At 34.3% G+C, this 23,889-nt stretch overlaps 1 protein-coding gene across 2 annotated transcripts; it reads right to left on the reverse strand.

Annotated features, from left to right (window-relative positions):
- Positions 1 to 24: 24 nt before the first annotated feature.
- On the reverse strand, positions 25 to 22,086 carry LOC121384092. 2 transcript variants are annotated; one of them, XM_041514320.1, is made up of 2 exons: positions 21,939 to 22,086; positions 25 to 432 (listed from the first exon to the last, which is right to left on the reverse strand). In XM_041514320.1, exons 1-2 carry the CDS (start codon positions 22,005 to 22,007, stop codon positions 178 to 180), a joined length of 324 nt encoding a protein of 107 aa, XP_041370254.1. In that variant the 5' UTR covers positions 22,008 to 22,086; the 3' UTR covers positions 25 to 177. The 2 variants fall into 2 exon arrangements, with proteins under 2 accessions (XP_041370254.1, XP_041370255.1); XM_041514321.1 differs by having other exon boundaries at positions 21,950 to 22,051.
- Positions 22,087 to 23,889: the final 1,803 nt, after the last annotated feature.

Consider the following 23,889-nt stretch of genomic DNA (forward strand, 5'->3'; position numbering starts at 1 on the left):
AAAATCATTTCAAAAACTCATTAATAATTACAAATCCTTTTTAATAATTAACATCTTATTTAAGAAAAATATGAATTACAAAAAGATATCTTTTCACTTTGGATTAGAACACCGTTATTTAAAAACAGTTGCCTTTAATTAGGTATTTGACACACCACCTCTTCTTCATCAGAACTACTAGTATTTTGGTTCGCTGTTAGCCTCGTCCCCAAAGCGGATCTTATGAGCTCGGCGGTGCTGCACGATCCAGCGCTCGATGAGAGCCTTGTCTCTCTGCAGATTGTCGAGCCTCTTGACAGCGTCCTCCAGTTCCACCAGCTTGTTCTGCATCAGGCCGCTCAGCTCCCCACTCTCCTTGTCGTGGTCCTTCTTCAGCTTGTCCATGCGGCCCAGCAGCTCCTCGTACTGCAGCTTCAGGTTCTGGATCGTGTTCTGCAAGTACGAAACACAACGACATCTCACTTTCTGATTGGTCCTCTAAACAGTAACTACGAAACACGTCAGTTCACTTTCTGATTAGGTCCTCTAAACAGTAACTACGAAACACGTCAGTTCACTTTCTGATTAGCTTATCTAAATAGTAAATAGGAAACACAACATCAGCTCACTTTGTGACTGTGATATCTAAATAGTAAATACGAAATACAACGTCAGTTCACTTTCTGATTGTGTTTAGTTAGTTCTCTTTCTGATTCGTAACACATTTATATATTTTAATATCAGTACATGACTGCATAGCTGAAACTACATGAATAATTGAAATAACTTAAGTGATACTAAACCTGCATGGTTATAACTGAAGCTGCATGTCTATATCTAAAGCTGCGTGATTGTAATTAAAACTACATGATCTAAACTAAAGTTACATGTTTATAACTAAAGCTGTATGGTTATAACTAAAGTTGCGTATCTGTACGTAAAGCAGTATGTTTGTATCTAAAACTGTATGTCTGTAAATAATCTGATCAAATCAAAACAAAGGGATCTTACTAAAACTTTTAATTTGCAGATTATCTTCCATTAATACCTTTAGATGTTTCTTTTATATCATACTCTTGTGGGTAACCAGTGGGTAAATCAGTTTCTTACATCGATCTATGCATAGAGATTCAAAGCGACACTGGTCTCCAAACTAAGCTGTATTACATCTTGAACTATCTGTGCATGGTTTCAGGCATTGGTATTTTGAACCGCTATATTTTGTCATATGACAAGGTTATATTTTCTGAAACTGTCGAAGGTCTTTTATGCTCGATAAACTTAACTTACATGTATATTTTCTTTTATGCTCGATAAACTTAACTTACATGTATATTTTCTTTTATGCTCGATAAACTTAACTTACATGTATATTTTCTTTTATGCTTGATAAACTTAACTTACATGAATATTGAGATTGGAGAGTTGTAGAAAATACTGCCAAAACTAAAATTGTTGTATTTAGAAAAAGGGGTGGTACAAAGACACATGAACACTGGGCTTATGATGGTGAAATTATATAAATTGTCGACTCCTTTAACTATTTAGGACTCATTTTTTATTACACTGGAAAGTTTACTAATATACACAGACATATAGCAAGTCAAGGTCGTAAAGCTTATTTATTATAAAGAGGTCGTCAAAAAATTAAATGTAAATGTCGAAACAGAAATTTACTTATTTGATACATATATACCACCTATACTTAATTACTGATGTGAGACATGGGACTTTGCTAACTCTCCAGATATTCAACAGGTTCACCTTTCATTTTGTAAACAAATATTTGGTGTGAATCGTAAAACCACAACTCATATGGTATGCAATGAATTAGGTCGTTATCCCATTCAGATATCTAGATATATAGCAATATAAATAAAAATATTGGTTGAAACGTATACAAAATGATAACTGTATATTAAAAGAAATTTACTAAGAAATGTTTAACGATTGTGAATCTCATATTAATAGGGCTACACATGTGAACCAACTACTGGACAGTGTTGGTAAGTCGTACGTTTGGTGGTGTCAGAATGTTACCAGTGAAATACCATTTACTGCTGATGTATCTGCACGCCTGAAACATATATATTTGCAAGATATGCATGCAACATTTTTGAGCTTCCTCCAAATGAATTATTTATAAGTTTTTAACTGATAACAATTGTCTACAGTATTATTTCTCAAAAAATTATCTTACAGAATTAGAAGTTTGTAAAGCTGCATGTTGTAACTAAACTACATAACTCTAACTAAACCTGCATGTTGGAACTAAAACTACATGACTCTAACTAAAGCTGCATGTTGGAACTAAAACTACATGACTCAAACTAAAGTTGCATGTTGTAAATAAACTACATGACTCTAACTAAAACTGCATGTTGTAACTAAACTATGTGACTCTAACTAAAACTGCATGTTGTTACTAAACTACATGATTCTATCTAAAGCTGCATGTTGTTACTAAAACTACATGACTCAAACTAAAGCTGCATGTTGTAACTAAACTACATGACTCTAACTAAACTGCATGTTGTAACCAAACTACATGACTCTAACTAAAGCTGCATGTTGTAAGTAAACTACATGACTCTAACTAAAGCTGCATGTTGTAACTAAAACTACATGACTCTAACTAAAGTTGCATGTTGTAACTAAACTACATGACTCTAACTAAAGCTGCATGTTGTAACTAAACTACATGACTCTAACTAAAGCTGCATGTTGTAACCAAACTGCATGATTCTAACTAAAGCTGCATGTTGTAACTAAAACTACATGACTCTAAGTAAAGCTGCATGTTGTAACTAAACTACATGACTCTAACTAAAGCTGCATGTTGTAACTAAACTACATGACTCTAACTAAAGCTGCATGTTGTAACTAAACTACATGACTCTAACTAAAGCTGCATGTTGTAACTAAACTACATGACTCTAACTAAAGCTGCATGTTGTAACTAAACTACATGACTCTAACTAAAGCTGCATGTTGTAACTAAACTACATGACTCTAGCTAAAGCTGCATGTTGTTACTAAAACTACATGACTCTAACTAAAACTGCATGTTGTAACTAAACTGCAGGACTCTAAGGCTGCATGTTGTTACTAAACTACATGACTCTAACTAAAACTGCATGTTGTAACTAAACTACATGACTCTAAGGCTGCATGTTGTAACTAAACTACATGACTCTAACTAAAACTGCATGTTGTAACTAAACTACATGACTTAACTAAAGCTGCTAAACTAAACTACATGCTGCATGTTGTAACTAAACTAACTACATGTTGTACTAAACTACATGACTGCATGTTGTAACTAAACTACATGACTCTAACTAAAGCTGCATGTTGTAACAGCTGCATGTTGTAACTAAACTACATGACTCTAACTAAAGCTGCATGTTGTAACTAAAACTACATGACTCTAACTAAAGCTGCATGTTGTAACTAAACTACATGACTCTAACTAAAACTGCATGTTGTAACTAAACTACATGACTCTAACTAAAGCTGCATGTTGTAACTAAACTACATGACTCTAACTAAAGCTGCATGTTGTTACTAAAACTACATGACTCTAACTAAAGCTGCATGTTGTAACTAAACTAAGGCTGCATGACTCTAACTAAAGCTGCATGTTGTAACTAAACTACATGACTCTAACTAAACTCTGCATGTTGTAACTAAACTACATGACTCTAACTAAAGCTGCATGTTGTAACTAAACTACATGACTCTAACTAAAGCTGCATGTTGTAACTAAACTACATGACTCTAACTAAAGCTGCATGTTGTAACTAAACTACATGACTCTAACTAAAGCTGCATGTTGTAACTAAACTACATGACTCTAACTAAAGCTGCATGTTGTAACTAAACTACATGACTCTAACTAAAGCTGCATGTTGTAACTAAACTACATGACTCTAAAGCTAAAGCTGCATGTTGTAACTAAACTACATGACTCTAACTAAAGCTGCATGTTGTAACTAAACTACATGACTCTAACTAAAGCTGCATGTTGTAACTAAACTACATGACTCTAACTAAAGCTGCATGTTGTAACTAAACTACATGACTCTAACTAAAGCTGCATGTTGTAACTAAACTACATGACTCTAACTAAAGCTGCATGTTGTAACTAAACTACATGACTCTAACTAAAGCTGCATGTTGTAACTAAACTACATGACTCTAACTAAAGCTGCATGTTGTAACTAAACTACATGACTCTAACTAAAGCTGCATGTTGTAACTAAACTACATGACTCTAACTAAAACTGCATGTTGTAACTAAACTACATGACTCTAACTAAAGCTGCATGTTGTAACTAAACTACATGACTCTAACTAAAGCTGCATGTTGTAACTAAACTACATGACTCTAACTAAAGCTGCATGTTGTAACTAAACTACATGACTCTAACTAAAGCTGCATGTTGTAACTAAACTACATGACTCTAACTAAAGCTGCATGTTGTAACTAAACTACATGACTCTAACTAAAGCTGCATGTTGTAACTAAACTACATGACTCTAACTAAAGCTGCATGTTGTAACTAAACTACATGACTCTAACTAAAGCTGCATGTTGTAACTAAACTACATGACTCTAACTAAAGCTGCATGTTGTAACTAAACTACATGACTCTAACTAAAGCTGCATGTTGTAACTAAACTACATGACTCTAACTAAAGCTGCATGTTGTAACTAAACTACATGACTCTAACTAAAGCTGCATGTTGTAACTAAACTACATGACTCTAACTAAACATGACTGCATGTTGTAACTAAACTACATGACTCTAACTAAAGCTGCATGTTGTAACTAAACTACATGACTCTAACTAAAGCTGCATGTTGTAACTAAACTACATGACTCTAACTAAAGCTGCATGTTGTAACTAAACTACATGACTCTAACTAAAGCTGCATGTTGTAACTAAACTACATGACTCTAACTAAAAAGCTGCATGTTGTAACTAAACTACATGACTCTAACTAAAGCTGCATGTTGTAACTAAACTACTATGACTCTAACTAAAGCTGCATGTTGTAACTAAACTACATGACTCTAACTAAAGCTGCATGTTGTAACTAAACTACATGACTCTAACTAAAGCTGCATGTTGTAACTAAACTACATGACTCTAACTAAAGCTGCATGTTGTAACTAAACTACATGACTCTAACTAAAGCTGCATGTTGTAACTAAACTACATGACTCTAACTAAAGCTGCATGTTGTAACTAAACTACATGACTCTAACTAAAGCTGCATGTTGTACTAAACTACATGACTCTAACTAAAGCTGCATGTTGTCTAACTAAAACTACATGACTCTAAACTAAAGCTGCATGTTGTAACTAAACTACATGACTCTAACTAAAGCTGCATGTTGTAACTAAACTACATGACTCTAACTAAAGCTGCATGTTGTAACTAAACTACATGACTCTAACTAAAGCTGCATGTTGTAACTAAACACTCTAACTAAAGTTGCATGTAACTAAACTACATGACTCTAACTAAAGCTGCATGTTGTAACTAAACTAACTAAAGCTGCATGTTGTAACTAAACTACATGACTCTAACTAAAGCTGCATGTTGTAACTAAACTACATGACTCTAACTAAAGCTGCATGTTGTAACTAAACTACATGACTCTAACTAAAGCTGCATGTTGTAACTAAACTACATGACTCTAACTAAAGCTGCATGTTGTAACTAAACTACATGACTCTAACTAAAGCTGCATGTTGTACTAAACTACATGACTCTAACTAAAACTGCATGTTGTAACTAAACTACATGACTCTAACTAAAGCTGCATGTTGTAACTAAACTACATGACTCTAACTAAAACTGCATGTTGTAACTAAACTACATGACTAACTAAGGCTGCATGTTGTAACTAAACTACATGACTCTAACTAAAACTGCATGTTGTAACTAAACTACATGATTCTAGCTAAAGCTGCATGTTGTAACTCAACTACATTACTAACTACAGCTGCATGTTGTAACTAAACTACATGACTCTAACTAAAGCTGCATGTTGTAACTAAACTACATGACTCTAACTAAAGCTGCATGTTGTAACTAAACTACATGACTCTAACTAAAGCTGCATGTTGTAACTAAACTACATGACTCTAACTAAAACTGCATGTTGTAACTAAACTACATGACTCTAACTAAAGCTGCATGTTGTAACTAAACTACATGACTCTAACTAAAGCTGCATGTTGTTACTAAAACTACATGATTCTAACTAAAACTGCATGTTGTAACTAAACTGCAGGACTCTAAGGCTGCATGTAATGTACATGACTCTAACTAAAACTGCATATTGTAACTAAACTACATAACCCTAAGGCTGCATGTTGTAACTAAACTACATGACTCTAACTAAAGCTGCATGTTGTAACTAAACTACATGACTCTAACTAAAGCTGCATGTTGTAACTAAACTACATGACTCTAACTAAAGCTGCATGTTGTAACTAAACTACATGACTCTAACTAAAGCTGCATGTTGTAACTAAACTACATGAAAACTAAAGCTGCATGTTGTAACTAAACTACATGACTCTAACTAAAGCTGCATGTTGTAACTAAACTACATGACTCTAACTAAAGCTGCATGTTGTAACTAAACTACATGACTCTAACTAAAGCTGCATGTTGTAACTAAACTACATGACTCTAACTAAAGCTGCATGTTGTAACTAAACTACATGACTCTAACTAAAGCTGCATGTTGTAACTAAACTACATGACTCTAACTAAAGCTGCATGTTGTAACTAAACTACATGACTCTAACTAAAGCTGCATGTTGTAACTAAACTACATGACTCTAACTAAAGCTGCATGTTGTAACTAAACTACATGACTCTAACTAAAGCTGCATGTTGTAACTAAACTACATGACTCTAACTAAAGCTGCATGTTGTAACTAAACTACATGACTCTAACTAAAGCTGCATGTTGTAACTAAACTACATGACTCTAACTAAAGCTGCATGTTGTAACTAAACTACATGACTCTAACTAAAGCTGCATGTTGTAACTAAACTACATGACTCTAACTAAAGCTGCATGTTGTAACTAAACTACATGACTCTAACTAAAGCTGCATGTTGTAACTAAACTACATGACTCTAACTAAAACTGCATGTTGTAACTAAACTACATGATTCTAACTAAAGCTGCATGTTGTTACTAAAACTACATGACTCTAACTAAAACTGCATGTTGTAACTAAACTGCATGACTCTAAGGCTGCATGTAATTAAAAACTACATGACTCTAACTAAAACTGCATATTGTAACTAAACTACATAACCCTAAGGCTGCATGTTGTAACTAAACTACATGACTCTAACTAAAATGTTGTAACTAAACTACATGACTCTAACTAAAGCTGCATGTTGTAACTAAACTACATGACTCTAACTAAAGCTGCATGTTGTAACTAAACTACATGACTCTAACTAAAGCTGCATGTTGTAACTAAACTACATGATAAAGCTGCATGTTGTTACTAAACTACATGACTCTAACTAAAGCTGCATGTTGTAACTAAACTACATGACTCTAACTAAAGCTGCATGTTGTAACTAAACTACATGACTCTAACTAAAGCTGCATGTTGTAACTAAACTACATGACTCTAACTAAAGCTGCATGTTGTAACTAAACTACATGACTAAAGCTGCATGACTAAACTAATGACTCTAACTAAAGCTGCATGTTGTAACTAAACTACATGACTCTAACTAAAGCTGCATGTTGTAACTAAACTACATGACTCTAACTAAAGCTGCATGTTGTAACTAAACTACATGACTCTAACTAAAGCTGCATGTTGTAACTAAACTACATGACTCTAACTAAAGCTGCATGTTGTAACTAAACTACATGACTCTAACTAAAGCTGCATGTTGTAACTAAACTACATGACTCTAACTAAAGCTGCATGTTGTAACTAAACTACATGACTCTAACTAAAGCTGCATGTTGTAACTAAACTACATGACTCTAACTAAAACTGCATGTTGTAACTAAACTACATGACTCTAACTAAAGCTGCATGTTGTAACTAAACTACATGACTCTAACTAAAGCTGCATGTTGTAACTAAACTACATGACTCTAACTAAAGCTGCATGTTGTAACTAAACTACATGACTCTAACTAAAGCTGCATGTTGTAACTAAACTACATGACTCTAACTAAAGCTGCATGTTGTAACTAAACTACATGACTCTAACTAAAGCTGCATGTTGTAACTAAACTACATGACTCTAACTAAAGCTGCATGTTGTAACTAAACTACATGACTCTAACTAAAGCTGCATGCTGTTACTAAAACTACATGACTCTAACTAAAGCTGCATGTTATAACTAAACTACATGACTCTAACTAAAACTGCATGTTGTAACTAAACTACATGACTCTAACTAAAGCTGCATGTTGTAACTAAACTACATGACTCTAACTAAAACTGCATGTTGTAACTAAACTACATGACTCTAACTAAAGCTGCATGTTGTAACTAAACTACATGACTCTAACTAAAGCTGCATGTTGTTACTAAAACTACATGATTCTAACTAAAACTGCATGTTGTAACTAAACTGCAGGACTCTAAGGCTGCATGTAATTAAAACTACATGACTCTAACTAAAACTGCATATTGTAACTAAACTACATAACCCTAAGGCTGCATGTTGTAACTAAACTACATGACTCTAACTAAACTGCATGTTGTAACCAAACTACATGACTCTAACTAAAGCTGCATGTTGTAAGTAAACTACATGACTCTAACTAAAACTGCATGTTGTAACTAAACTATGTGACTCTAACTAAAACTGCATGTTGTTACTAAACTACATGATTCTATCTAAAGCTGCATGTTGTTACTAAAACTACATGACTCAAACTAAAGCTGCATGTTGTAACTAAACTACATGACTCTAACTAAAACTGCATGTTGTAACTAAACTACATGACTCTAACTAAAGCTGCATGTTGTAACTAAACTACATGACTCTAACTAAAGCTGCATGTTGTAACTAAACTACATGACTCTAACTAAAGCTGCATGTTGTAACTAAACTACATGACTCTAACTAAAGCTGCATGTTGTAACTAAACTACATGACTCTAACTAAAGCTGCATGTTGTAACTAAACTACATGACTCTAACTAAAGCTGCATGTTGTAACTAAACTACATGACTCTAACTAAAGCTGCATGTTGTAACTAAACTACATGACTCTAACTAAAGCTGCATGTTGTAACTAAACTACATGACTCTAACTAAAGCTGCATGTTGTAACTAAACTACATGACTCTAACTAAAACTGCATGTTGTAACTAAACTACATGACTCTAACTAAAGCTGCATGTTGTAACTAAACTACATGACTCTAACTAAAACTGCATGTTGTAACTAAACTACATGACTCTAACTAAAGCTGCATGTTGTAACTAAACTACATGACTCTAGCTAAAGCTGCATGTTGTTACTAAAACTACATGACTCTAACTAAAACTGCATGTTGTAACTAAACTGCAGGACTCTAAGGCTGCATGTAATTAAAACTACATGACTCTAACTAAAACTGCATATTGTAACTAAACTACATAACCCTAAGGCTGCATGTTGTAACTAAACTACATGACTCTAACTAAAACTGCATGTTGTAACTAAACTACATGATTCTAACTAAAGCTGCATGTTGTAACTCAAACTACATGACTAACTAAAGCTGCATGTTGTAACTAAACTACATGACTCTAACTAAAGTTGCATGTTGTAACTAAACTACATGACTCTAACTAAAGCTGCATGTTGTAACTAAACTACATGACTCTAACTAAAGCTGCATGTTGTAACTAAACTACATGACTCTAACTAAAACTGCATGTTGTAACTAAACTACATGACTCTAACTAAAGCTGCATGTTGTAACTAAACTACATGACTCTAACTAAAGCTGCATGTTGTTACTAAAACTACATGATTCTAACTAAAACTGCATGTTGTAACTAAACTGCAGGACTCTAAGGCTGCATGTAATTAAAACTACATGACTCTAACTAAAACTGCATGTTGTAACTAAACTACATGACTCTAACTAAGGCTGCATGTTGTAACTAAACTACATGACTCTAACTAAAGCTGCATGTTGTAACTAAACTACATGACTCTAACTAAAGCTGCATGTTGTAACTAAACTACATGACTCTAACTAAAGCTGCATGTTGTAACTAAACTACATGACTCTAACTAAAGCTGCATGTTGTAACTAAACTACATGATTCTAACTAAAGCTGCATGTTGTTACTAAAACTACATGACTCTAACTAAAGCTGCATGTTATAACTAAACTACATGACTCTAACTAAAACTGCATGTTGTAACTAAACTACATGACTCTAACTAAAGCTGCATGTTGTAACTAAACTACATGACTCTAACTAAAGCTGCATGTTGTAACTAAACTACATGATTCTAACTAAAACTGCATGTTGTAACTAAACTACATGATTCTAGCTAAAGCTGCATGTTGTAACTAAACTACATGACTCTAACTAAAACTGCATGTTGTAACTAAACTGTCTAAGTGCATGTAATAAAACTACATGACTCTAACTAAAACTGCATATTGTAACTAAACTACATAACCCTAAGGCTGCATGTTGTAACTAAACTACATGACTCTAACTAAACTGCATGTTGTAACCAAACTACATGACTCTAACTAAAGCTGCATGTTGTAAGTAAACTACATGACTCTAACTAAAACTGCATGTTGTAACTAAACTATGTGACTCTAACTAAAACTGCATGTTGTTACTAAACTACATGATTCTATCTAAAGCTGCATGTTGTTACTAAAACTACATGACTCAAACTAAAGCTGCATGTTGTAACTAAACTACATGACTCTAACTAAACTGCATGTTGTAACTAAACTACATGACTCTAACTAAAGCTGCATGTTGTAACTAAACTACATGACTCTAACTAAAGCTGCATGTTGTAACTAAACTACATGACTCTAACTAAAGTATGTTGTAACTAAACTACATGACTCTAACTAAAGCTGCATGTTGTAACTAAACTACATGACTCTAACTAAAGCTGCATGTTGTAACTAAACTACATGACTCTAACTAAAGCTGCATGTTGTAACTAAACTACATGACTCTAACTAAAGCTGCATGTTGTAACTAAACTACATGACTCTAACTAAAGCTGCATGTTGTAACTAAACTACATGACTCTAACTAAAGCTGCATGTTGTAACTAAACTACATGACTCTAACTAAAACTGCATGTTGTAACTAAACTACATGACTCTAACTAAAGCTGCATGTTGTAACTAAACTACATGACTCTAACTAAAGCTGCATGTTGTAACTAAACTACATGATTCTAACTAAAACTGCATGTTGTAACTAAACTACATGATTCTAGCTAAAGCTGCATGTTGTTACTAAAACTACATGACTCTAACTAAAACTGCATGTTGTAACTAAACTGCAGGACTCTAAGGCTGCATGTAATTAAAACTACATGACTCTAACTAAAACTGCATATTGTAACTAAACTACATAACCCTAAGGCTGCATGTTGTAACTAAACTACATGACTCTAACTAAAACTGCATGTTGTAACTAAACTACATGATTCTAGCTAAAGCTGCATGTTGTAACTCAACTACATTACTAACTACAGCTGCATGTTGTAACTAAACTACATGACTCTAACTAAAGTTGCATGTTGTAACTAAACTACATGAGTCTAGCTAAAGCTGCATGCTGTTACTAAAACTACATGACTCTAACTAAAGCTGCATGTTATAACTAAACTACATGACTCTAACTAAAACTGCATGTTGTAACTAAACTACATGACTCTAACTAAAGCTGCATGTTGTAACTAAACTACATGACTCTAACTAAAGCTGCATGTTGTTACTAAAACTACATGATTCTAACTAAAACTGCATGTTGTAACTAAACTGCAGGACTCTAAGGCTGCATGTAATTAAAACTACATGACTTTAACTAAAACTGCATATTGTAACTAAACTACATAACCCTAAGGCTGCATGTTGTAACTAAACTACATGACTCTAACTAAAGCTGCATGTTGTAACTAAACTACATGACTCTAACTAAAGCTGCATGTTGTAACTAAACTACATGACTCTAACTAAAGCTGCATGTTGTAACTAAACTACATGACTCTAACTAAAACTGCATGTTGTAACTAAACTACATGATTCTAAAAGCTGCATGTTGTTACTAAAACTACATGACTCTAACTAAAGCTGCATGTTGTAACTAAACTACATGACTCTAACTAAAACTGCATGTTGTAACTAAACTACATGACTCTAACTAAAGCTGCATGTTGTAACTAAACTACATGACTCTAACTAAAGCTGCATGTTGTAACTAAACTACATGATTCTAACTAAAACTGCATGTTGTAACTAAACTACATGATTCTAGCTAAAGCTGCATGTTGTTACTAAAACTACATGACTCTAACTAAAACTGCATGTTGTAACTAAACTACAGGACTCTAAGGCTGCATGTAACTAAAACTACATGACTCTAACTAAACTGCATGTAACTAAACTACATAACTAAGGCTGCATGTTGTAACTAAACTACATGACTCTAACTAAACTGCATGTTGTAACCAAACTACATGACTCTAACTAAAGCTGCATGTTGTAAGTAAACTACATGACTCTAACTAAAACTGCATGTTGTAACTAAACTATGTGACTCTAACTAAAACTGCATGTTGTAACTAAACTACATGATTCTAACTAAAGCTGCATGTTGTAACTAAAACTACATGACTCAAACTAAAGCTGCATGTTGTAACTAAACTACATGACTCTAACTAAAGCTGCATGTTGTAACTAAACTACATGACTCTAACTAAAGCTGCATGTTGTAACTAAACTACATGACTCTAACTAAAGCTGCATGTTGTAACTAAACTACATGACTCTAACTAAAGCTGCATGTTGTAACTAAACTACATGACTCTAACTAAAGCTGCATGTTGTAACTAAACTACATGACTCTAACTAAAGCTGCATGTTGTAACTAAACTACATGACTCTAACTAAAGCTGCATGTTGTAACTAAAACTACATGACTCTAACTAAAGCTGCATGTTGTAACTAAACTACATGTACTGACTAACTAAAGCTGCATGTTGTAACTAAACTACATGACCCTAAGGCTGCATGTTGTAACTAAACTACATGACTCTAACTAAAACTGCATGTTGTAACTAAACTACATGACTCTAACTAAAGCTGCATGTTGTAACTAAACTACATGACTAACTAAACTGCATGTTGTAACTAAACTACATGACTCTAACTAAAGCTGCATGTTGTAACTAAACTACATGACTCTAACTAAAGCTGCATGTTGTAACTAAACTACATGACTCTAACTAAAGCTGCATGTTGTAACTAAACTACATGACTCTAACTAAAGCTGCATGTTGTAACTAAACTACATGACTCTAACTAAAGCTGCATGTTGTAACTAAACTACATGACTCTAACTAAAGCTGCATGTTGTAACTAAACTACATGACTCTAACTAAAACTGCATGTTGTAACTAAACTACATGACTAACTAAAGCTGCATGTTGTTAAAACTACATGACTCTAACTAAAACTGCATATTGTAACTAAACTACATAACTAAGCTGCATGTTGTAACTAAACTACATGACTCTAACTAAAGCTGCATGTTGTAACTAAACTACATGACTCTAACTAAAGCTGCATGTTGTAACTAAACTACATGACTCTAACTAAAGCTGCATGTTGTAACTAAACTACATGACTCTAACTAAAGCTGCATGTTGTAACTAAACTACATGACTCTAACTAAAGCTGCATGTTGTAACTAAACTACATGACTCTAACTAAAGCTGCATGTTGTAACTAAACTACATGACTCTAACTAAAGCTGCATGTTGTAACTAAACTACATGACTCTAACTAAAGCTGCATGTTGTAACTAAACTACATGACTCTAACTAAAGCTGCATGTTGTAACTAAACTACATGACTCTAACTAAAGCTGCATGTTGTAACTAAACTACATGACTCTAACTAAAGCTGCATGTTGTAACTAAACTACATGACTCTAACTAAAGCTGCATGTTGTAACTAAACTACATGACTCTAACTAAAACTGCATGTTGTAACTAAACTACATGACTCTAACTAAAGCTGCATGTTGTAACTAAACTACATGACTCTAACTAAAGCTGCATGTTGTAACTAAACTACATGATTCTAACTAAAACTGCATGTTGTAACTAAACTACATGATTCTAGCTAAAGCTGCATGTTGTTACTAAAACTACATGACTCTAACTAAAACTGCATGTTGTAACTAAACTGCAGGACTCTAAGGCTGCATGTAATTAAAACTACATGACTCTAACTAAAACTGCATATTGTAACTAAACTACATAACCCTAAGGCTGCATGTTGTAACTAAACTACATGACTCTAACTAAAACTGCATGTTGTAACTAAACTACATGATTCTAGCTAAAGCTGCATGTTGTAACTAACTACATACTAACTACAGCTGCATGTTGTAACTAAACTACATGACTCTAACTAAAGTTGCATGTTGTAACTAAACTACATGATTCTAGCTAAAGCTGCATGTTGTTACTAAAACTACATGACTCTAACTAAAACTGCATGTTGTAACTAAACTACATGACTCTAACTAAAACTGCATGTTGTAACTAAACTACATGACTCTAACTAAAGCTGCATGTTGTAACTAAACTACATGACTCAAACTAAAGCTGCATGTTGTAACTAAACTACATGACTCTAACTAAACTGCATGTTGTAACCAAACTACATGACTCTAACTAAAGCTGCATGTTGTAAGTAAACTACATGACTCTAACTAAAGCTGCATGTTGTAACTAAACTACATGACTCTAACTAAAGCTGCATGTTGTAACTAAACTACATGACTCTAACTAAAGCTGCATGTTGTAACTAAACTACATGACTCTAACTAAAGCTGCATGTTGTAACTAAACTACATGACTCTAACTAAAGCTGCATGTTGTAACTAAACTACATGACTCTAACTAAAGCTGCATGTTGTAACTAAACTACATGACTCTAACTAAAGCTGCATGTTGTAACTAAACTACATGACTCTAACTAAAGCTGCATGTTGTAACTAAACTACATGACTCTAACTAAAGCTGCATGTTGTAACTAAACTACATGACTCTAACTAAAGCTGCATGTTGTAACTAAACTACATGACTCTAACTAAAACTGCATGTTGTAACTAAACTACATGACTCTAACTAAAGCTGCATGTTGTAACTAAACTACATGACTCTAACTAAAGCTGCATGTTGTAACTAAACTACATGATTCTAACTAAAACTGCATGTTGTAACTAAACTACATGATTCTAGCTAAAGCTGCATGTTGTTACTAAAACTACATGACTCTAACTAAAACTGCATGTTGTAACTAAACTGCAGGACTCTAAGGCTGCATGTAATTAAAACTACATGACTCTAACTAAAACTGCATATTGTAACTAAACTACATAACCCTAAGGCTGCATGTTGTAACTAAACTACATGACTCTAACTAAACTGCATGTTGTAACCAAACTACATGACTCTAACTAAAGCTGCATGTTGTAAGTAAACTACATGACTCTAACTAAAGCTGCATGTTGTAACTAAAACTACATGACTCTAACTAAAGTTGCATGTTGTAACTAAACTACATGACTCTAACTAAAGCTGCATGTTGTAACTAAACTACATGACTCTAACTAAAGCTGCATGTTGTAACCAAACTACATGATTCTAACTAAAGCTGCATGTTGTAACTAAAACTACATGACTCTAAGTAAAGCTGCATGTTGTAACTAAACTACATGACTCTAACTAAAGCTGCATGTTGTAACTAAACTACATGACTCTAACTAAAGCTGCATGTTGTAACTAAACTACATGACTCTAACTAAAGCTGCATGTTGTAACTAAACTACATGACTCTAACTAAAACTGCATGTTGTAACTAAACTACATGACTCTAACTAAAGCTGCATGTTGTAACTAAACTACATGACTCTAACTAAAGCTGCATGTTGTAACTAAACTACATGATTCTAACTAAAACTGCATGTTGTAACTAAACTACATGATTCTAGCTAAAGCTGCATGTTGTTACTAAAACTACATGACTCTAACTAAAACTGCATGTTGTAACTAAACTGCAGGACTCTAAGGCTGCATGTAATTAAAACTACATGACTCTAACTAAAACTGCATATTGTAACTAAACTACATAACCCTAAGGCTGCATGTTGTAACTAAACTACATGACTCTAACTAAAACTGCATGTTGTAACTAAACTACATGATTCTAGCTAAAGCTGCATGTTGTAACTCAACTACATTACTAACTACAGCTGCATGTTGTAACTAAACTACATGACTCTAACTAAAGTTGCATGTTGTAACTAAACTACATGAATCTAACTAAAGTTGCATGTTGTAACTAAACTACATGACTCTAACTAAAGCTGCATGTTGTAACTAAACTACATGACTCTAACTAAAGCTGCATGTTGTAACTAAACTACATGACTCTAACTAAAACTGCATGTTGTAACTAAACTACATGATTCTAGCTAAAGCTGCATGTTGTTACTAAAACTACATGACTCTAACTAAAACTGCATGTTGTAATTAAACTATGTGACTCTAACTAAAACTGCATGTTGTTACTAAACTACATGATTCTATCTAAAGCTGCATGTTGTTACTAAAACTACATGACTCAAACTAAAGCTGCATGTTGTAACTAAACTACATGACTCTAACTAAACTGCATGTTGTAACCAAACTACATGACTCTAACTAAAGCTGCATGTTGTAAGTAAACTACATGACTCTAACTAAAGCTGCATGTTGTAACTAAACTACATGACTCTAACTAAAGCTGCATGTTGTAACCAAACTGCATGATTCTAACTAAAGCTGCATGTTGTAACTAAACTACATGACTCTAACTAAAGCTGCATGTTGTAACTAAACTACATGATTCTAACTAAAACTGCATGTTGTAACTAAACTACATGATTCTAGCTAAAGCTGCATGTTGTTACTAAAACTACATGACTCTAACTAAAACTGCATGTTGTAACTAAACTGCAGGACTCTAAGGCTGCATGTAATTAAAACTACATGACTCTAACTAAAACTGCATATTGTAACTAAACTACATAACCCTAAGGCTGCATGTTGTAACTAAACTACATGACTCTAACTAAAACTGCATGTTGTAACTAAACTACATGATTCTAGCTAAAGCTGCATGTTGTAACTCAACTACAGTACTAACTACAGCTGCATGTTGTAACTAAACTACATGACTCTAACTAAAGTTGCATGTTGTAACTAAACTACATGATTCTAGCTAAAGCTGCATGTTGTAACTAAACTACATGACTCTAACTAAAGCTGCATGTTATAACTAAACTACATGACTCTAACTAAAACTGCATGTTGTAACTAAACTACATGACTCTAACTAAAGCTGCATGTTGTAACTAAACTACATGATTCTAACTAAAACTGCATGTTGTAACTAAACTACATGATTCTAGCTAAAGCTGCATGTTGTTACTAAAACTACATGACTCTAACTAAAGCTGCATGTTATAACTAAACTACATGACTCTAACTAAAACTGCATGTTGTAACTAAACTACATGACTCTAACTAAAGCTGCATGTTGTAACTAAACTACATGACTCTAACTAAAGCTGCATGTTGTAACTAAACTACATGATTCTAACTAAAACTGCATGTTGTAACTAAACTACATGATTCTAGCTAAAGCTGCATGTTGTTACTAAAACTACATGACTCTAACTAAAACTGCATGTTGTAACTAAACTGCAGGACTCTAAGGCTGCATGTAATTAAAACTACATGACTTTAACTAAAACTGCATATTGTAACTAAACTACATAACCCTAAGGCTGCATGTTGTAACTAAACTACATGACTCTAACTAAAACTGCATGTTGTAACTAAACTACATGATTCTAGCTAAAGCTGCATGTTGTAACTCAACTACATTACTAACTACAGCTGCATGTTGTAACTAAACTACATGACTCTAACTAAAGTTGCATGTTGTAACTAAACTACATGATTCTAGCTAAAGCTGCATGTTGTTACTAAAACTACATGACTCTAACTAAAGCTGCATGTTGTAACTAAACTACATGATTCTAACTAAAGCTGCATGTTGTAACTAAACTACATGACTCTAACTAAAGCTGCATGTTGTAACTAAACTGCATGACTCTAAGGCTGCATGTAACTAAAACTACATGACTCTAACTAAAACTGCATGTTGTAACTAAACTACATAACCCTAAGGCTGCATGTTGTAACTAAACTACATGACTCTAACCAAAACTGCATGTTGTAACTAAACTACATGATTCTAGCTAAAGCTGCATGTTGTAACTCAACTACATTACTAACTACAGCTGCATGTTGTAACTAAACTACATAACTCTAACTAAAGTTGCATGTTGTAACTAAACTACATGATTCTAGCTAAAGCTGCATGTTGTTACTAAAACTACATGACTCTAACTAAAACTGCATGTTGTAATTAAACTATGTGACTCTAACTAAAACTGCATGTTGTTACTAAACTACATGATTCTATCTAAAGCTGCATGTTGTTACTAAAACTACATGACTCAAACTAAAGCTGCATGTTGTAACTAAACTACATGACTCTAACTAAACTGCATGTTGTAACCAAACTACATGACTCTAACTAAAGCTGCATGTTGTAAGTAAACTACATGACTCTAACTAAAGCTGCATGTTGTAACTAAAACTACATGACTCTAACTAAAGTTGCATGTTGTAACCAAACTGCATGATTCTAACTAAAGCTGCATGTTGTAACTAAAACTACATGACTCTAACTAAAGCTGCATGTTGTAACTAAACTAGATGATTCTAACTAAAACTGCATGTTGTAACTAAACTACATGATTCTAGCTAAAGCTGCATGTTGTTACTAAAACTACATGACTCTAACTAAAACTGCATGTTGTAACTAAACTGCAGGACTCTAAGGCTGCATGTAATTAAAACTACATGACTCTAACTAAAACTGCATATTGTAACTAAACTACATAACCCTAAGGCTGCATGTTGTAACTAAACTACATGACTCTAACTAAAACTGCATGTTGTAACTAAACTACATGATTCTAGCTAAAGCTGCATGTTGTAACTCAACTACAGTACTAACTACAGCTGCATGTTGTAACTAAACTACATGACTCTAACTAAAGTTGCATGTTGTAACTAAACTACATGATTCTAGCTAAAGCTGCATGTTGTAACTAAACTACATGACTCTAACTAAAGCTGCATGTTGTAACTAAACTACATGACTCTAACTAAAGCTGCATGTTGTAACTAAACTACATGACTCTAACTAAAGCTGCATGTTGTAACTAAACTACATGATTCTAACTAAAACTGCATGTTGTAACTAAACTACATGATTCTAGCTAAAGCTGCATGTTGTTACTAAAACTACATGACTCTAACTAAAGCTGCATGTTATAACTAAACTACATGACTCTAACTAAAACTGCATGTTGTAACTAAACTACATGACTCTAACTAAAGCTGCATGTTGTAACTAAACTACATGACTCTAACTAAAGCTGCATGTTGTAACTAAACTACATGATTCTAACTAAAACTGCATGTTGTAACTAAACTACATGATTCTAGCTAAAGCTGCATGTTGTTACTAAAACTACATGACTCTAACTAAAACTGCATGTTGTAACTAAACTGCAGGACTCTAAGGCTGCATGTAATTAAAACTACATGACTTTAACTAAAACTGCATATTGTAACTAAACTACATAACCCTAAGGCTGCATGTTGTAACTAAACTACATGACTCTAACTAAAACTGCATGTTGTAACTAAACTACATGATTCTAGCTAAAGCTGCATGTTGTAACTCAACTACATTACTAACTACAGCTGCATGTTGTAACTAAACTACATGACTCTAACTAAAGTTGCATGTTGTAACTAAACTACATGATTCTAGCTAAAGCTGCATGTTGTTACTAAAACTACATGACTCTAACTAAAGCTGCATGTTGTAACTAAACTACATGATTCTAACTAAAGCTGCATGTTGTAACTAAACTACATGACTCTAACTAAAGCTGCATGTTGTAACTAAACTGCATGACTCTAAGGCTGCATGTAACTAAAACTACATGACTCTAACTAAAACTGCATGTTGTAACTAAACTACATAACCCTAAGGCTGCATGTTGTAACTAAACTACATGACTCTAACCAAAACTGCATGTTGTAACTAAACTACATGACTCTAACTAAAGCTGCATATTGTAACTAAACTGCATGACTCTAAGGCTACATGTCACTAAACTACATGACTCTAACTAAAGCTGCATGTTGTAACTAAACTACATGATTCTAACTAAAACTGCATGTTGTAACTAAAACTACATGACTCTAACTAAAGCTGCATGTTGTAAGTAAACTACATGATTCTAACTGCTGCATGTTGTAACTAAACTACATAACTCTAACTAAAACTGCACATCTGTGACTCAATTTGTACTCTTGTAACTAAAAATGCATGCCTTAACTAAAACTACAATACTATAAATAAAACTGCCTGTTTGTAATTGAAACTACACTCCTGTAACTAAAGCTGCAAGTTTGTAATTAAAACTACACTCCTGTGATTGAAGCTGCAAGTTTGTAATTGAAACTACACGTCTGTGATTGAAGCTGCAAGTTTGTAATTGAAACTACACGCCAGTAATTGAAGCTGCAAGTTTGTAATTGAAACTACACGCCAGTAATTGAAGCTGCAAGTTTGTAATTGAAACTACACTCCTGTGATTGAAGCTGCAAGTTTGTAATTGAAACTACACGTCTGTGATTGAAGCTGCAAGTTTGTAATTGAAACTACACTCCTGTGATTGAAGCTGCAAGTTTGTAATTGAAACTACACGCCTGTGATTGAAGCTGCAAGTTTGTAATTGAAACTACACGCCTGTGATTGAAGCTGCAAGTTTGTAATTGAAACTACACGCCTGTGATTGAAGCTGCAAGTTTGTAATTGAAACTACACTCCTGTGATTGAAGCTGCAAGTTTGTAATTGAAACTACACGTCTGTGATTGAAGCTGCAAGTTTGTAATTGAAACTACACGTCAGTGATTGAAGCTGCAAATTTGTAATTGAAACTACACGTCTGTGATTGAAGCTGCAAGTTTGTAATTGAAACTACACGTCATTGATTGAAGCTGCAAGTTTGTAATTGAAACTACACGCCAGTGATTGAAGCTGCAAGTTTGTAATTGAAACTACACGCCAGTGATTAAAACTGCAAGTTTGTAATTGAAACTACACTTGTCTGACTAGGATACATGACTCTAATGAAAACTAATACCTCCTGACAATAATTAAAATTATATATCTAATTAAAACGTGATTGTAACTCGAACTGCATGACTTAAACTCCATAGGTGTATCTACAACTCCATGACTGACTACAATGTCATGGTTCTATTTAAAACTATAATTCATGTCTTAGACGTACTGACTAACTCTTACTACAGCTCCATGATTCATCTAACACATTGTGACGATAACCACTCTTTCACGTTCTAAAGTGGCGTATAACTAAATCTACACGTCAAGAAACATGTGTACGGCAACAGCTACGACTACATGGATGCAAAATAAGTACACGTTACCTGATCCGCACCTTCAAATTCCAGAGAGGTCGCACCAGTTATGAAAATCAAAAAGCTGACGACAAGCATTTTGAGCAGGTGTCATATGATGCAGCCTAGTGGCGAGAAACCAAGTACGTACGCTAAAAGGTCTTCATAACCACAAGACAACATTCTAACGATTATATGCCAACCAAGACGTCAAGAAAAGGTGTTCACATTTAACACAAGATACTCAATAAAGAATCCGGCAGTCATGTTTAGTCATGAAATAAGAATTTAAATTAATTATGGTATCTACGTTACATACATACATACATAACATACATACATAACATACATACAGTCAACTTCGACATACATACAATATATAGATATTCATACATCAGTACATACTAGCCAGTGACAGGTCTGCCCACTGTTTCATGCACGTAAGCGGGATCGACCGCGTAGATTGTAGGCCCCATGCATATGGTTGAGTTAAAGAACTTCCCTTTTTATGGAAGCTTCGATAGCTCAGAGCGTATCGTGGTTATTCTTGCAATTTGCGGGCGATTCTGTGCCACGGGTTCGTGTCCCAGCAACGGCATGGGACAATTTGTGAGGCCAGAAAGGATTTAATTATCCCCTGCGCCAGTGCGTTAATATCTATGTATGTAACAGTCAACCTCGACATACATACAATATATAGATGTTCATACATCAATACATACATACATGCATGCAAGCTCTTGAGAGGAGTGTCAACGCCACCAGTTAACACCCTTCCCAAACGTCCTGATCACAGGTAAACACCACCAACCCCACATATCCCATCTAACTCACACACTGACAGTAACTCAGTACCTCCCTGGCAATTTCATTTGCTGACATTAACGCATTACAATCTCCCACCGCCCCGAATCGCAATTCGACGCCGAATACAATTTTCGACAAACTTAATTCAACCAATTTCGGTACAAAATTCCGGACAAACCACAATGGTGCTTTCCTGAATTTTAGAAAAACACAACCTTCTCTTTGGCTCATCAGATTTCTCTAGAATCAGTTTGGAAAAGATCCTGGGGTGCAAGTAGTGTGTTATCCAGGCGTCAATTTCAACCAATCTCGGACCATGGCCTGAAATTACAAGGGCAAGTTCCAACCTGAAAGCATTGTTCTGAACATTGGTATAAATTCCAAAGATCACAATAATACCAGTGCATCAGATCGGTTGTAAAATATGATCAGCTCAATCCGAAAACGATTTCATAGGTCAAAAAATATTTGTTGTGTAACTGAACCTGTCGGACAGACTTTTGGCTTGTCAGAAAACCTGTCTCAGCCAAATAAATTTAGCTGTAAAAACAACGAGGCACATCAAAATTATACCTGCGCTTCCCGTATATGATTTTGAGGTTGGACAGGACAACACTGGACAGAAACAACTGTCAATAACCGTTACCGCAGTTGGATGATGTACCTGAAGTTAAACTAAGGCCGGGAGAGGGTAATGTCCACCCTGATTTAGGATTAGGAACTAACTTTGTTAACCTAACTGGTGACATTATCCGTCTAACATCTAAAGAATCATTACTGGACTGGGGTCTAAATTTTGTTCCCACACCCCAACCAAAAATGGGCTTAGAAGTTAAATTTAACAATAGTTCAATGGATACGGCGGTTTTTAAAGCAAAATATTAAACTGGTCGCCTGTTTTCGATACTGAACTGGAGAAAAAATCCGATTCACGGAAAACTTCAACTGGTAGCTCCCAAATTCTAGAGTATCCTAAAGCTAAAAAGAATAATGGAAAAAGTGGGTGATATGACTGTTTATACAATTCATCAAAATCTTTCTGTCATGGTGCTCTCAACAATGTACGCAAAAACCACAAAATTGTTACATAACCTGCAGATAAGGCGTCATAACTGTTATAGTCCTGTTCAATTGTTTAGACCCTACGTTTTTTGCAAATGTTACGTTTAATTCC

The sequence above is a fragment of the Gigantopelta aegis genome, chromosome 10 (assembly GCF_016097555.1).
Source record: "Gigantopelta aegis isolate Gae_Host chromosome 10, Gae_host_genome, whole genome shotgun sequence".
Taxonomy (NCBI): Eukaryota; Metazoa; Mollusca; class Gastropoda; order Neomphalida; family Peltospiridae; genus Gigantopelta; species Gigantopelta aegis.